Below are 16,601 nucleotides of genomic sequence, written 5' to 3'. Positions count from 1 at the left end.
AGTCTCAATCTGCTGCGGGGGAAAATGTTTATTTTGATCCAACTCTTTCCCTTTTTCTCAATTTGCTCTGCTCCCCCAAGTCCTGGGGGGGGGGGGGGAGGGACGGGGGGGGGGGGTTGTGTGTGTGTGTGTCTGTCACAGGGAGATAAATTCTTGGGGATCTAGGGTAAGTGGTGACTCAGAGCCAGGGGCACAGGAGTGGTGAAGCTGCTGTTCCTCCGGAATGAGGGTTTCAACCCCTGGACGGCCCCGACTCCCTAAAGGAAACCCCAACAGGTTCAGGATAGCGGTCCCTGAAGCAGAGTGTGCTCTCCCACCACCTTCACCCCACGGAGATTAGGACAAAGGAATTTGCACAAGGCTCAGTGGAAAGAGCACGGGCTTGGTCGTGGGTTCAAATTCCAGCCCCGCTAATTGTCAGCTGTGTGACAATTGAGCAAGTCACTTAACTTCTCTGGGCCTCAGTTCCCTCATCTGTAAAATGGGGATTGACTGTGAGCCCCCATGGGACAACCTGATCACCTTGTAACCTCCCCAGCGCTTAGAACAGTGCGTTGCACTAGTAAGCGCTTAATAAATGCCAATATTATTATTATTCTCCACTCCCCCTGACCTCCCCCAGGGCAGGAGAGAGGCCCTGTGATGGCTGCGCCCCTCTGCAGCCCTATACCCACCCTGACGTCCTTGGCTCGTTGAAACCAGTAGGTCTCTGGCTCCTCCAGCCGATAATCGTGGGGCTGGAGAAAAATCCAAAGCCAAGTGAACCCCATTAGCCCCAAGCCTCCCCATTACTCTCCCAGAGGTGTGTATCCCTGTTGGAGGGGTGGAAAAAAATCTCACCTGTGAGGGAGTGGGGGACCCTAGCAGGGTGCCAGCCTGCCGATAGTCCCGGTGAGTAACCGACCTGTATTCCGGGGGCTCTGGTGCTTGGTACAGTTCATCCTCAGCTTTCTTTCTGCGTAATCCCAAGAGAACCCCCCTCAGCCTCGGTCTCCCTCCACGCCCTCCCCATTCCTAAGGCTACCCCCTCTATTCCAGCCCAGTTTGACCCATCCTCACTGGAACTGGTGATAGAAGAGGAGTCCCAGCATCGCTTCTCGCTGGCCTGGTGGAAATGGAAAAAGGAAGGGTCAGGGCCGGAGCTTGCCAGGCCTTCAGGTCACTGGGGTTTGTACCACGAAGGAAGGAACGTGAAATGTCCCCTTCTTGTCCCACGAAGGAAGGAACGTGAAATGTCCCCTTCGTCTGCTTCTCTTGCCGGGTGGCCCCGGTTCTAAGCATCCACCCCAACCCTTGTGGCCCTGGAGAGGGGGAGAGAAGGGGTGTTGCTCACCACGCATGGGCCTGCAGTCCTGCCGCGGGGGCTGAAAGGAGTCACGGTGAGTGGTACTGGAGGACATGGGGCAAGGAAGTTGCAGGGTCAGGAGCCCAGGGTGGCCGTGTCGGAAGTAGAAGCCTTCGCTCCCATTTTGGGGGCTCGGAACGCCGTCTAGTTCACTGGTCGCTCTCTGTCAGGGACCCCATTCGCCCCCACCACCCACCCCCATCACCTGAGGTGAGATCCTCCACCTCTCCTGCACATTGGGGGGGGGGGGGGAGTGTTTATGGGGGGGCGGAGAGAGGAATGGAGGGGGACGAGGAGGGAGGGAAAGGAAGGAGCAGATGAGAAGGAGAAACGGGGAGGAGGATCAGGAGGAAGAGGAAAGAAAGGAGGGGGAAGAGGGAGAGGAGAGGGAAAAGCAGGGGTTGGACTAGAAGGAGGAGGAGGAACAGGGCGAGGAGGGGGAAGAGGGAAAAGGGGATGGATAATAATAATAATAATGTTGGTATTTGTTAAGTGCTTACTATGTGCAAAGCACTGTTCTAAGCGCTGGGGGGAATACAAGGAGATGAGGTTGTCCCAATCCCCGTTTTACAGATGAGGGAATTGAGGCACAGAGAAGTGAAGTGCCTTGCCCAAGGTCACACAGCAGACATGTGGGGGAGGCGGGACTCAAACCCATGGCCTGTGACTCCCAAGCCCGCGCTCTTTCCACTGAGCCACGCTGTTTCTCTCAAGAAGCAGCTTCTCCTGGATGAGAAGGAGGAGCAGGGGGAGGATGAAGAAAAGGAGGGGGAAGGAGAGAAGGAGGGAAAGGAGAGGGTGGATGAGAAGGAGGAGGAGGAGCAGCGCTTAGTACAGTGCTTTAGTAAGCATTCAATAAATACGATTGAATGAAGGAGGAAGGAAAGGAGAGGGAGGAGGGAAAGAAGGGGGTGGACGAGAAGGAGGAGCAGCGGCGCTTAGTACAGTACTCTGCACACAGTAAGCGCTCAATCAATCGTATTTATTGAGCACTTACTGTGTGCAGAGCACTGTACTAAGCACTTGGGAAGTACAAGTTGGCAACATATAGAGACAGTCCCTACCCAACAGTGGGCTCACAGTCTAGAAGGGGGAGACAGAGAACAAAACCAAACATACTAACAAAATAAAATAAATAGAATAGATATGTACAAATAAAATAGAGTAATAAATATGCACAAACATATATACATATATACAGGTGCCGTGGAGAAGGGAAGGAGGTAAGAGGAGGGGGATGGAGGGGGGACGAGGGGGAGAGGAAGGAAGGGGCTTAGTTCAATAAATACGATTGAATAAACGAGGAAGGAGGGGGAGGAGGGTGGACGAGAAGAAGGAGCAGCGGCGCTTGGTACAGTACTCTGCACACAGTAAGCGCTCAATCAATCAGTCAACCGTATTTATTGAGCGCTTACTGTGTGCAGAGCACTGTACTAAGCACTTGGGAAGTACAAGTTGGCAACATATAGAGACAGTCCCTACCCAACAGTGGGCTCACAGTCTAGAAGGGGGAGACAGAGAACAAAACCAAACATACTAACAAAATAAATAGAATAGATATGTACAAGTAAAATAAATAAATAAATAGAGTAATAAATATGTACAAACATATATACATATATACAGGTGCCGTGGGGAAGGGAAGGAGGTAAGATGGGGGGGATGGAGAGGGGGACGAGGGGGAGAGGAAGGAAGGGGCTTAGTACAGTGCTTTAGTAAGCATTCAATAAATACGATTGAATGACCGAGGAAGGAAAGGAGGGGGAGGAGGGTGGACGAGAAGGAGGAGCAGCGGCGCTTAGTACAGTACTCTGCACACAGTAAGCGCTCAATCAATCAATCGCATTTATTGAGCGCTTACTGTGTGCAGAGCACTGTACTAAGCGCTTGGGAAGTCCAAGTTGGCAACATATAGAGACAGTCCCTACCCAACAGTGGGCTCACAGTCTAAAAGGGGGAGACAGAGAACTAAAACCAAACATACTAACAAAATAAAATAAATAGTATAGATATGTACAAGTAAAATAAATAGAGTAATAAATATGCACAAACATATATACAGGTGCCGTGGGGAAAGGAAGGAGGTAAGATGAGGGGGATGGAGAGTGGGACGAGGGGGAGAGGAAGGAAGGGGCTTAGTACAGTGCTTTAGTAAGCATTCAATAAATACGATTGAATGAATATACGATTGAATATACGTATACGAATATACGTATATGTGAATATACGATTGAATATAGAGTAATAAATATGCACAAACATATATACATATATACAGGTGCCGTGGAGAAGGGAAGGAGGTAAGATGGGGGGATGGAGAGGGGGACGAGGGGGAGAGGAAGGAAGGGGCTTAGTACAGTGCTTTAGTAAGCATTCAATAAATAAATTAGAGAAGAGGCGGGGCTCAGTGGAAAGAGCCCGGGCTTTGGAGTCAGAAGTAATGGGTTCGAATCCCGGCTCCTCCACTTGTCAGCTGTGTGACTTTGGGTAAGTCACTTCATCATCATCATCATCATCAATCGTATTTATTGAGCGCTTACTATGTGCAGAGCACTGTACTAAGCGCTTGGGAAGTACAAATTGGCAACACATAGAGACAGTCCCTACCCAACAGTGGGCTCACTTCCCTGCGCCTCAGTTCCCTCATCTGTAAAATGGGGATGAAGACTGTGAGCCCCCAGTGGGACAACCTGATCACCTTGTAACCTCCCCGGCGCTTAGAACAGTGCTTTGCACATAGTAAGCGCTTAATCAGTGCCATTAAAGGAAAATACGATTGAATGACCGAGGAAGGGGAGGAGGGTGGAGGAGCAGCGGCGCTTAGTAAGCGCTCAATAAATACGATTGAATGAATGAGGAGGAGGAGGGGGAAGAAGAGGGAGGGTTGGGGCAGTCACCTCCTCCTGCCAGTTAGAGATCAGGCATCGTCCCCGCCGCTGGAGCTCGGGAAGCGTGGTGTCCGGGCCGGGCCGCAGGCGGAGCCGCTCCCCGGGGCCCCGGCTGCCCTCCTCCTCCCAGCCGGCCTCCATGCTCCGCGCCCCCCTCCCCCGTTGCCCCGGACGCGCGGTGACCGTTGGAGGCCCGCCCCGAGCTCCGGGGAGCCGGGCTTGGGGGGCCCGAGGGCGTGGGTTCGAATCCCGCCTCTGCCACTTGCTGGCTGGGTGGCCTTCAATTCAGTCAGTCGCATTCTATTTTGTTAATAATATAATAATAATAATAATAATGACATTTATTAAGCGCTTACTATGTGCAAAGCACTGTTCTAAGCGCTGGGGAGGTTACAAGGTGATCAGGTGGTCCCACGGGGGGCTCACAGTCTTTATCCCCATTTTACAGTTGAGGGAACTGAGGCCCAGAGAAGGGAAGTGACTTGCCCAAAGTCACACAGCTGACAAGTGGCGGAGGTGGGATTCGAACCCATGACCTCTGACTCCAAAGCCCGGGCTCTTTCCACCGAGCCACGCTGCTTCATGTATTATATGTATATATGTTTGTACATATTTATTACTCTATTTATTTTACTTGTACATATCTATTCTATTTTATTTTGTTAGTATGTTTGGTTTTGTTCTCTGTCTCCCCCTTTTAGACTGTGAGCCCACTATTGGGTAGGGACTGTCTCTATATGTTGCCAACTTGGACTTCCCAAGCGCTTAGTGCAGTGCTCTGCACACAGTAAGCGCTCAATAAATACGATTGATGATGATGATGACTGTCTCTATATGTTGCCGACTTGTACTTCCCAAGCGCTTAGTCCAGTGTTCTGCACACAGTAAGCGCTCAATAAATACGATTGATTGATCGATTGATTGATCATGGTATTTGTTAAGCGCTTACTATGTGCTAAGCGTTAATGATGTGCATACAGCCATAGTTCTGCTGGTTCTGACAGTTTTGACCCCCGTCTCCATGTTTTGTTGTCCGTCTCCCACTTCTAGACTGGGAGCCCGCTGTTGGGTAGGGACCATCTCTATAGGTTGCCGACTTGCCCTTCCCAAGTGCTCAGTACAGTGTTCTGCACACCATCAGCGCTCAATAAATACGATTGAATGAATGAATGAATGGACTGGCCAAGCAATTGCATTCTATTTATTTTGTTAATGATTCATTCAATCGTATTTATTGAGCGCTTACTGTGTGCAGAGCACTGTACTAAGCGCTTGGAAAGTACAAGTTGGCAACATATAGAGACGGTCCCTACCCAACAGCAGGCTCAGTCTAGAATAATAATAATAATAATAATGGCATTTATTAAGCGCTTACTATGTGCAAAGCACTGTTCTAAGTGCTGGGGGGGACACAAGGTGATCAGGTTGTCCCACGGGGGAGGCTCACAGTCAACCCCCATTTTACAGATGAGGTAACTGAGGCCCAGAGAAGTGAAGTGACTTGCCCAAGGTCACACAGCTGACAATTGGCTGAGGCAGGATTTGAACCCACGACCACTGACTCCAGAGGCCGTGCTCTTTCCACTGAGCCATGCTGCTTCTCTAGAAGGGGGAGACAGACAAGAAAACAAAACATATTAACAAAATAAATAGAATATGCACAAGTAAAATAAATAGAGTTATAAATATGTACAAACATATATATATATATATATATATATATATATATACACATATATATACATATATACAGGTGCTGTGGGGAGGGGATGGAGGTAAGGCTGGGGGGGGTGAGGATATGCATAACCAGTGCTTAGAACAGTGAGACAAGGTCATCATCTAAGCACTGGGGAGGTTACAAGGTGATCAGGTGGTCCCACGGGGGGCCATATATATATATATATATATATATATGTTTGTACATATTTATTACTCTATTTATTTTACTTGTACATATTTATTCTATTTATTTTATTTTGTTAATATGTTTTGTTTTGTTGTCTGTCTCCCCCTTCTAGACTGTGAGCCTGCTGTTGGGTAGGGACTGTCTCTATATGTTGCCAACTTGTACTTTCCAAGCGGTTAGTAAAGTGCTCTGCACACAGTAAGCACTAAATAAATTAGAGAAGCAGTGGGGCTCAGTGGAAGAGAGCCCGGGCTTTGGAGTCAGAGGTCATGGGTTCAAATCCTGGCTTCACCACTTGTCAGCTGTGTGATCTTGGGAAAGTCACTTTACTTCTCTGTGCCTCAGTTCCCTCATCTGTAAAATGGGGATGAAGACTGCGAGCCCCCCGTGGGGCAACCTGATCACCTTATAACCTCCCCAGCGCTTAGAACAGTGCTTTGCACATAGTAAGCGCTTAATAAATGCCATTATTATTATTATTATTAAATACGATTGAATGAATGAATGAATGAATGCTTGGCACATAGTAAGCACTTAATAAATGCCATCATTATTATAATTCTATCTGTTCTGACGATTTTGATCCCTGTCTCCATGTTTTGTTTTGTTGTCTGTCCCCCCCACTTCTAGACTGGGAACCCATTGGTGGGTAGGGACCGTCTCTATCTGTTGCCAACTTGTACTTCACAAGTGCTTAGTACAGTGGTCTGCACACAGGCAACGCTCAATAAATACGATTGAGTGAATGAATGAATTAGCAGAAACGCTCCCTGCCCACAACAAGCTGACAGTCTAGAGAAGCAGTGTCTAGTAAAGCAGCGTGGCCTAGGGGAAAAAGACCGTGACTGTGAGCCCATTGTTGGGTAGGGACCGTCTCTCTATGTTGCCGATTTGTACTTCCCAAGCGCTTAGTCCGGTGCTCTGCACACAGTCAGCGCTCAATAAATACGATTGAATGAATGAATGAACTTACTGAGCGCTGACTGTGTGCAGAGCACCGGACTAAGCACTTGAGAAGTACAAGTCAGAAACATAGACAGTCCTGACCCAATGACGGGCTCCTCTGGGCCTGTAAGATGGGGATGAAGACTGTGAGCCCCACATGGGACAACCTGATTGATTCATTCATTCAATCGTATTTATTGAGCTCTTACTGTGTGCAGAGCACTGTACTAAGCGCTTGGGAAGTACAAGTTGGCAACATATAGGGACAGTCCCGACCCAACAGCGGGCTCACAGTCTAGAAGGGGGAGACAGGCAACAAAACAAAACAAAATAAATAGAATAGTAAATATGTACAAGTAAAATAGAGTAATAAATATGTACAAACATATATACAGGTGCTGTGGGGAGGGGAAGGAGGTAGGGTGGGGGGGGATGGGGAGGGGGAGGAGGGGGAGAGGAAGAAGGGGGCTCAGTCTGGGAAGGCCTCCTGGAGGAGGTGAGCTCTCAATAGGGCTTTGAAGGGAGGAAGAGAGCTAGCTTGGCGGATGTGCGGAGGGAGGGCATTCCAGGCCAGGGGGAGGATGTCAACCGGTGGTCGACGGCGGGATGGGCGAGAACGAGGCCCAGTGAGGAGATTAGCGGCAGAGGAGCGGAGGGTGTGGGCTGGGCTGTAGAAGGAGAGAAGGGAGGTGAGGTAGGAGGGGGCGAGGTGATGGACAGTCTTGAAGCCGAGAGTGAGGAGTTTTTGCCTGATGCGTAGGTTGATTAGTAGCCACTAGAGATTTTTGAGGAGGGGAGTAACATGCCCAGAGCGTTTCTGCACAGAGATGATCCGGGCAGCAGTGTGACGTATAGATTGAAGTGGGGAGAGACAGGAGGATGGGAGATCAGAGAGGAGGCTGATGCAGTAATCCAGTCGGGATAGGATGAGAGATTGAACCAGCAGGGTAGCGGTTTGGATGGAGAGGAAAGGGCGGATCTTGGTGATGTTGCAGAGCTGAGACTGGCAGGTTTTGGTGACGGACCAGATGTGAGGGGTGAACGAGAGAGCGGAGTCGAGGATGACACCAAGGTTGTGGGCTTGTGAGACAGGAAGGATGGTAGTGCTGTCTACAGTGATGGGAAAGTCAGGGAGGGGGCAGGGTTTGGGAGGGAAGATAAGGAGTTCAGTCTTCGACATATTGAGTTTTAGATGGCGGGCAGACATCCAGATGGTGATGTCTTGAAGGCAGGAGGAGACCTGAGCCTGAAGGGAGGGAGAGAGAGCAGGGGCAGAGATGTAGATTTGGGTATCATCAGCGTAGAGATGATAGTTGAAGCCGTGGGAGCAAATTCACTCAATTCATTCATTCAATCGTATTTATTGAGCGCTTACTGTGTGCAGAGCACTGTACTAAGCGCTTGGAAAGTACAAGTTGGCAACATATAGAGACGGTCCCTACCCAACAGCGGGCTCAGTCTAGAAGGGGGAGACAGACAACAAAACAAAACATATTAACAAAATAAAATAAATAGAATAAATATGTACAAGCAAAATAGAGTAATAAATATGTACAAACATATATATATATATACAGGTGCTGTGGGGAGGGGAAGGAGGTAAGGCTGGGGGGGGGATGATGACCTTGTCTCCCCCCCCAGCGCTTAGAACGATGCTTGGCACATAATAATAATGATGGTATTTGTTAAGCACTTACTATGTGCGAAGCACCGTTCTAAGCACTGGGGGGGGGGGGGGAAGACAAGGTGATAAGGTTGTCCCACATGGGGCTCATAGTCTTCATCCCCATTTTACAGATGAGGTAACTGAGGCCCAGAGAAATTAAGTGGCTTGCCAAAAGTCACACAGCTGACAAGTGTTGAGCAGGATTCGAACCCACAACCACAGTAAGCACTTAGCACATAGTAAGCAGATAGTAAGCACTTAAAAGCGTGGCTCAGTGGAAAGAGCATGGGCTTGGGAGTCAGAGATCGTGGGTCCTAATCCCAGCTCCGCCACTTTTCAGCTGTGTGATTTGGGGCAAGTCACTTTACTTCTCTGGGCCTCAGTTACCCCATCTGTAAAATGGAGATGAAGACTGTGAGCCCCTTGTGGGACAACCTGATGCCCTTGTATCTACCACAGTGCTTCGCACCTAGTAAGCGCTTAATAAATGCCGTCATTATTATTATTATTATCTTTTAGACTGTGAGCCCACTGTTGGGTAGGGACTGTCTCTATATGTTGCCAACCTTTACTTCCCAAGCGCTTAGTACAGTGCTCTGCATAAAGCAAGCGCTCAATAAATACGATTGATTACCCCAGCGTTTAGAACAGTGCTTGGCACATAGTAAGCGCTTAACAAATGCCATCATTATTATTATTATTAACAAATACCATCATTATTAGGGGAAGAGCGTGGTGGGGAGCCGATGGGTGGGTCGGGCTGCCCAGTGGGGCCATGAAAAAAGCCTCAGGGCGCCCGGGTGGACGAAGTGGGTGGGAAGGTAGCAGGAGGGAATGGAGGAGGACTAACGCGACCTCCATGGCCACCTTCGTCGGGGGTCACGGTTGCAGCTCAGCTCAGGGCCCCCGACTCTCCGGAGAATCACGCCTCGGTAGCTGTCACCGAGTTAGTGCCACTGTGCCACGGACACCACCACCCCTGCTCCCTGGCACAAGCACTTGGTTCCTTCAGGGATGAAGAAGAAGGTTGAGGAGGGGGAAAGTCGGGCAGACCCAGATCACCACCTCTGCTAGCCAAACGGAAAGATCCCGGCTCTGGGATTGCCTTCCTGCAGCTGCACGGGGGCCGGGGAGGAGGAGAAGGAGGCTAAATGAAGGAGTTATAATAATAATGATAATAACTGTAGCGTTTGTTAATCACTTACTATGTGCCAGTCACTGTACTGAGAGCTGGGGCGGTTAAAGGCAAATCGAGTTGGACTCAGTGTGGGGCTCACAGCCTCAATCCGTTTTACAGATGAGTTAACTGAGGCATAGAGAAGTAAAGTGACTTGCACAAGGCCTCACGGCAGACAAGTGGTGGAGCCAGGATTAGAACCCAAGACCTTCAGACTCCCAGGCTAGTGTGTCACGTTGCTTCCCCATGGTACTCGTAAACTAGAAATCCTCCCTTTCAGTTTTCAGGCCTCTTCTCCCCCCCAGCAACGCTCTGTACTCCCCCTCGCCACCTCACTCATTCACAAATCCCTAGAGGTAGGAAGCCCTCTCCCTCTGCCCCCAACTCCCACCCCCTCCCCACCCCACTGAATAATAATAATAATGATGGTATTTGTTAAGCGCTTACTATGTGCGAAGCATTGTCCTAAGTGCTGGAGATTCCAGTCAGTAACTAATACCAGGGAGGACAATAAAAATCAAGGTACCTGGCTGACCAACAGAAGGTAATCATGGGCAGGGACAGTGTGTACCACTCTGTTGAATAACACTCTCTTAAGTGCTTAGTACTCAGGAAACAATAAATACTGCTGATTGGCCACTGAATGATAGACCCTTGGGGACAAAGAAAGGAGGAGGGGAGATTCATTCATTCAATCGTATTTATTGAGCCCTTACTGTGTGCAGAGCACTGTACTAAGCGCTTGGGAAGTACAGGTTGGCAACATATAGAGACAGTCCCTACCCAACAGCGGGATCACAGTCTAGAAGGGGGAGACAGACAAAAAGACATATTAACAAAATAAAATAGAATAAATATGTACAAATAAAATAAATAGAATAATAAATACGTACAAGCATATATACAGGTGTGGTGGGGAGGGAGAGGAAGGAGGGGGCTCAGTCATTCATTCATTCGCATTTATTGAGCACTTACTGTGTGCAGAGCTCTGTACTAAGCGCTGGGGAAGTACAAGTTGGCAACATATAGAGACGGTCCCTACCCAACAGCGGGCTCACAGTCTAGAAGGGGTAGACAGACAACAAAACAAGACATATTAACAAAATAAAATCAATAGAACAAATATGTATAAGAAATAGAGTAATAAATCCATACAAACATCTATACATATATACAGGTGCTGTGGGGAGGGGAGGGAGGTAAGGCAGAGAGGAAGGAGGGGGCTCATTCATTCATTCAATTGCATTTATTGAGCACTTACTGTGTGCAGAGCACTGTACTAAGCTCTTGGGAAGTACAAGTTGGCAACATAAAGAGACGGTCCCTACCCAACAGCGGGATCACAGTCTAGACAGACAACAAAACAAGACATATTAACAAAATAAAATAAATGGAATAAATATGTATAAATAGAGTAATAAATACGTAGAGTTTTACGTATTTACTATTCATTTACTCTGTAAATAGAATAATATATACAGGTGCTGTGGGGAGGGGAAGGAGGTAAGGCGGGGGGATGGGGAGGGGGAGGAGTGGGAGAGGAAGGAGGAGGTTCAGTGTGGGAAGGCCTCCTGGAGGAGGTGAGCTCTCAGTAGGGCTTTGAAGGGAGGAGAGCCCAATACCGCAGCCATGGTAGGGGCATCCACCACCATTTTGAGTTCTGGGTTGTTGTTTTTTTACAGTACCTGTTCAAGATTTCCTGTGTGTCAGGCTCTCCACTAAACACAAGGATAGATACAAGCTTCTTGGACTGTGTCCAACCTTATTATCTTGTAGCTCCCCCTGAGCTTAGAACAGTGCTTGACATGTACTATTATTATTAGATCATGTCCCATATGGGACTTCCTATCTTTATCCCCCTTTTACAGATGAGGTAACTACGCGCTTAGTACAGTGCTCTGCACACAGTAAGAGCTCAATAAATACAATGGAATGAATGAATGAACCACAGAGGTTGTGTAGTTCTCCAGGTGTCAAATAGAACATAACTTGGGTTTTCTTCAGATTTATTATCAGTCCACAACACTGTGCTTAGGTGTCCACTCTGAGGGAGGAACTGGGGCCTTGGCCTTGGGGATTCAGAGCCGTGGGGGACAAAGCTCCTGTATTTGCCCCCCCACTGCTTTTTTAAAGTCAGCTTGTCCTCACTTCTTAAAAGCGGAAAAAAGCCAGAGATGAGGCAACCTTGAGGCTCAACTCCTTGCCTTTTTCCAGGAAGATGAGTCTCCAGCCCAGCACTCTGTGGGGGTGAGCCATCCACTTTGCTGCTCCCGTGGGAACAGGTTGCCAGCGACAAGCAAGTGTCGACAGCAAGTCAGCTAACCTGGAGCCCCCATGGGTGGGCAGCACTCTGGTGAGGGGACAGGGCTCCAGTTTGGCCTGGATGAACTAAGGAGCAGCAGTGACAGAGGAGGCCGTGTACCCTGGTGGAAAGAGCACAGATCCGGGAGCCAGAGGACCTGGGGTCTAATCTCAGCTCTGCCACTTGAGTGCTTACTGTTTGCAGAGCACTGTATTAAGCACTTGAGCGAGTACAATATGACAATAAACCAACACATTCTCTGCCCACAAAGTGCTTGCAGTCTAGGGTGGAGACATTAATATAAATAAATACATTACAGGAACGCATATAAGGGCTGTGGGGCTGGGAGGGAGGATGAATAAGAGCAAGCCAGGGAGATGCAGCAGGGAGTGGGAGAAAAGGAGAGCTTAGTCAGGGAAGTCCTCTTCAATAAGCTTTGAAAGGCGGGGAGAGTAATTGTCTGTCGGATTTGAGGAGGGAGGGCGTTCCAGGCCAGTGGCAGGACATTGGCAAGGGGTCACTGGCAAGATAGACGAGCTCGAGGTACAGTGAGAGGGTTGGCAGTAGAAGAGCAAAGTGTGCGGGCTGGGTTGTAGCAGGAGAGTAGCGAGGTGAGGTAGGAGGGGGTAAGGTGACTCCGATGGTGATGAGTTTTTGTTTGATGTGGAGGTGGATGGGCAACCGTTGGAGTTTCTTGTGGAGCAGGGAAACACGTCCTGAGCATTTTTGTAGAAAAATGATCCAGGCGGGAGACCGTCTGACACCCCCCACAACGACTTCTGACCTCCGACCCTCGACTCCTCCGCCCGACATCAGGATCACCGGCTGACCTCCCCCGCAATGAGCTCTGATCTCCAACCGATGCCAGGATCACCGGCTGACCACCCCCCCCACAATGACCTCCGACCCCGGCGTCAGGGTCACCGGCTGACACCCCCTCCCCATGACTTTTGACCCCCGACCCCGCCACCCGACATCAGGATCACTGGCTGACCCCCCCCACGGTGACCTCTAACTTCCTACCCCGCCCGCCACACCAACATCAGGATCACCAGCTGACCCCCCCATGACCTCTGGCCTCCGACCCCACTGCCCTACATCAGAATCACCGGCTTACACCCCCACACAGCGACCTCTGACCTCCAACCTCCAACCCTGCCCACCACCCCGATGTCAGGATCACTGGCTGACCTCCCCCACAATTACCTCCGACCTCCAACCCTGACGTCAGGATCACCTGCTGACCCCTTCACGACTTCTGACCTCCAACCAACGTCAGGATCACCGGCTGACCCCCTCCAACAACCTCTGACCGCCAACCCCACCCACCACCCCATCAGGATCACCGGCTGACCCCCCCGACAATGACCTCTGACCTCCAACCGACTTCAGAATAATAATAATAATGATGGTATTTGTTGAGCACTTGCTATGTTCAAAGCACTGTTCTAAGTTCTGGGGAGGACTGTGAGCCCACTTCTAGACTGTGAGCGCACTGTTTGGTAGGGACCATCTTTATATGTTGTACTTCCCAAGCCCTTAGTACAGTGGTCTGCACACAGTAAGCGCTCAATAAATACGATTGAATGAATGAATGAATGAGTGAAGTATAGGCTGGAGCAGGGAAAGACTGATGGCTGGGAGTTCAGAATGGAGGCCAACACAGTGATCAAGGTGGTGTTGAAAGCGATCTGTTGGTGTTGAAAGGTTCTGAGTGATAATTTTTGTCCTACATCTACATCACTGCTGCTTTTGGGTTTTTGCCGGAGACATGGGAAGCACCCAGCTAAAAGCAACCTATTTTTGAGCTCTTATTCCAAATTCCCAACTAAGAGGGGCTCTATATCCACTGGAGGCCTGGGGGGAGCTGTCCCAGTGTCCATTCCCCATGGAGCAACACAAGTTCAGTTATGGCTGCTGTAGAAGCGTCCTGTGGATCAGTCTCCACAGCTCTGGATCCCCAAGCCGCTGGGATTGGGAAGAGGGGATAGAATAAGTCACTTTACTGCTTCCACGGAGCCACCCTGCCTGCACCAAGCTCCAGCAAGAACCAGAAAAGGAAAATAAATTGTGGTATCTGTTAAGTGTTTATCTGTGCCAGGCACTGTACTGAGCTCTGAGACAGACAGAAGATCATCAGGTCAGACCTAACAGCCGTTTATCATGGGGCTCATAGTCTAGGTAGGAGTCACAGAGAAGTCCAGCTACTCCCACTCCTTTGGAGAACTCTTTCATTCATTCATTCAATCGTATTTATTGAGCGCTTACTGTGTGCAGAGCACCGTACTAAGCGCTCGGGAAATACAAGTTGGCAACATATAGAGGCGGTCCCTACTCAACAGCGGGCTCACTCCCATGGCTTCAACTACCACCTCTATGTGGATGACAGCCAAATCTAAATCTCCAGCCCTTGACCTCCCTCCTCCTCTGCACTGCATTTCACCCTGCCTTCAGGATATCTCTGCTTGGATGTCTGGCCAATGACTCAAACTTAATTTGTCCAAAGCGGAACTTCTCATCTTCCCACCCAAACCCTGCCCTCCTCCTGACTTTCCTATCACCGTAGACAACAGCACCACCTCCGTCTCACTAGGCCATAACCTTGGCATTATTCTCGACTCACCTCTCATTCACCCAGCACATTCAATCTGACATGCGATTCCATGGGTTCTACCTTCACAATAGCTCTAGAGTCTACCCTTTCCTCTCGGCCCAAACTGCCACCATGCTAATCCAAGCACTTCTCATATCCAGTCATTGGTTTTTTTTTTCCTCAATGGTATTTAAGCACTTACTATGTAGCAGGCACTGTTTTGAATGCTGGGGTAGATACAACATAATCAGGATGGACACGGTCCATGTCCCATACATGGGGCTCATGGTCTTAATCCCCATTTAACAGATAAAGTAACTGAGGCACAGAGAAGTTAAATGACTTAGGGTCACACAGCAGACAAGTGGCAGAACTGGGATTAAAACCTAGGTCCTTTGATTCCCACCCTCTTGCTCTTTCCACTAGGTCATGCCAGTTCCCTGAATCAGCCTCCTTGTTGGCCTCCCCGCATCCTGTCTCTCCATAATCCAGTCCATACTTCATCCTGCTACCCAAATCATTTTCCTGGGAAAAGAAAAAGTTCCATCCATGTCTCGCCACACTTCAGAAACTTCCAATGGTTGCCCATACAATTCCACACCAGAGACTCCTTACCACTGGTTTTGAGGCAATCAGCTCTCCCCCTCCTACTTTACTACTATAACCTAACCTGCACACTCTACTTCTCTAATGACAACTTACTCACTGTACCTCATTCTCATCTCTCATCACTGATTCTTTGTCTGCATCCTCTCTTGGGCCCAGAATTCCCTCCTCCTCCATACCTGACGGGCCCCCATCTTCAAAACCCTCCTAAAATTACATTCTCCAAGAGACCTTCCCTAAGCCCTCATTTCCCCTATTCGCCCTCCCTCTGCACTGACTATAAACTTGTTTACCCTTAAGCACTTTGATACTCACCCCCGACCCCACAGTACCTTTGTACACATCCTTTTATTTACTATTTCCCCAATCTGAGGTTTCTTTTAATGACTGTCTCCCCTGTAGATTGTAAGCTCCTTGAGGGCAGAGATCACCTCTACCAACTCTATTATACTGTACTTTCCCAAACGCTTAGTACAGTGCTCCACACACAGTAAGCGCTCAATAAAAACCATTGATTGCCAACAGATGACAGTGCTTTTCCATCTTCTCATGGTTGCTTACAGAGATGACTTTCTCAAATAAGTGGGAACTGTGTTCATGCCTTCACGTTTTGGTCAGTTTTTAGGCCTTAAAGGACTCCTTCAGTGGAAGATACGGTTAGTTTATTGGAGTGTTTTGTCACCTAAGAATCCCTTTTTTGTCTGCGGTGATTATCTTACATCTATCCCAGAGCCTAACACCTAGTAAGTGCTCAATAAATACCACTTATGAGGGTGGGTCCGTCTTTATGTACTCTATGTAAATGTCATAGGAGTTAGCACAGGTCCCATAAAACCATTTAGTGATGGGTAAAATTGCTTGGATCTACCTCCAATAGGACTGCTGTGATGTTTTCACAGGGAGCCTTAAAGCCGTCTCCTAGAGGACATTTAGCCTTCTTGATGGTTTGGAGGCAGTGGTTTTCTGATGCATCAGTTGGGAGGCAGGATGGCGTAGTGGATAGAGCATGGGCCTGGGAATCACAAGGTCATGGTTTCTAATTCCGGCTCCGCCACTTGTCTGCTGTGTGGCCTTGGGCAAGTGACTTCAATTCTCTGTGCCTCAGTACCTCATCTGTAAAATGGGGATTGAGACTATGAGACCCATGTGGGACAGGGACTGTGTCCAATCCAA

At 49.0% G+C, this 16,601-nt stretch overlaps 1 protein-coding gene across 1 annotated transcript; it reads right to left on the bottom strand.

The window, feature by feature from the left end:
- Positions 1-91: 91 nt before the first annotated feature.
- Positions 92-4,374, bottom strand: SPAG8 (sperm associated antigen 8). The gene is made up of 6 exons (XM_038742477.1): positions 4,243-4,374; positions 1,334-1,508; positions 1,060-1,105; positions 841-955; positions 675-737; positions 92-257 (listed from the first exon to the last, which is right to left on the bottom strand). Exons 1-6 carry the CDS (start codon positions 4,372-4,374, stop codon positions 162-164), a joined length of 627 nt encoding a protein of 208 aa, XP_038598405.1. The 3' UTR covers positions 92-161.
- Positions 4,375-16,601: the final 12,227 nt, after the last annotated feature.

This window comes from Tachyglossus aculeatus, unplaced genomic scaffold, assembly GCF_015852505.1.
Source record: "Tachyglossus aculeatus isolate mTacAcu1 unplaced genomic scaffold, mTacAcu1.pri scaffold_12_arrow_ctg1, whole genome shotgun sequence".
NCBI lineage: Eukaryota > Metazoa > Chordata > Mammalia > Monotremata > Tachyglossidae > Tachyglossus > Tachyglossus aculeatus.
This window is presented reverse-complemented; position numbering and strand designations above follow the sequence as displayed.

Coding starts and splice junctions, on each gene's coding strand:
- SPAG8 (XM_038742477.1), bottom strand. CDS start 4,374: ATGGAGGCCGGCTGGGAGGAGGAGGGCAGCCGGGGCCCCGGGGAGCGG. Junction 1,509..4,242: donor TCTCTAACTGGCAGGAGGAG/GTGACTGCCCCA, acceptor GGTCCCTGACAG/AGAGCGACCAGTGAACTAGA. Junction 1,106..1,333: donor GGACTGCAGGCCCATGCGTG/GTGAGCAACACC, acceptor CATTTCCACCAG/GCCAGCGAGAAGCGATGCTG.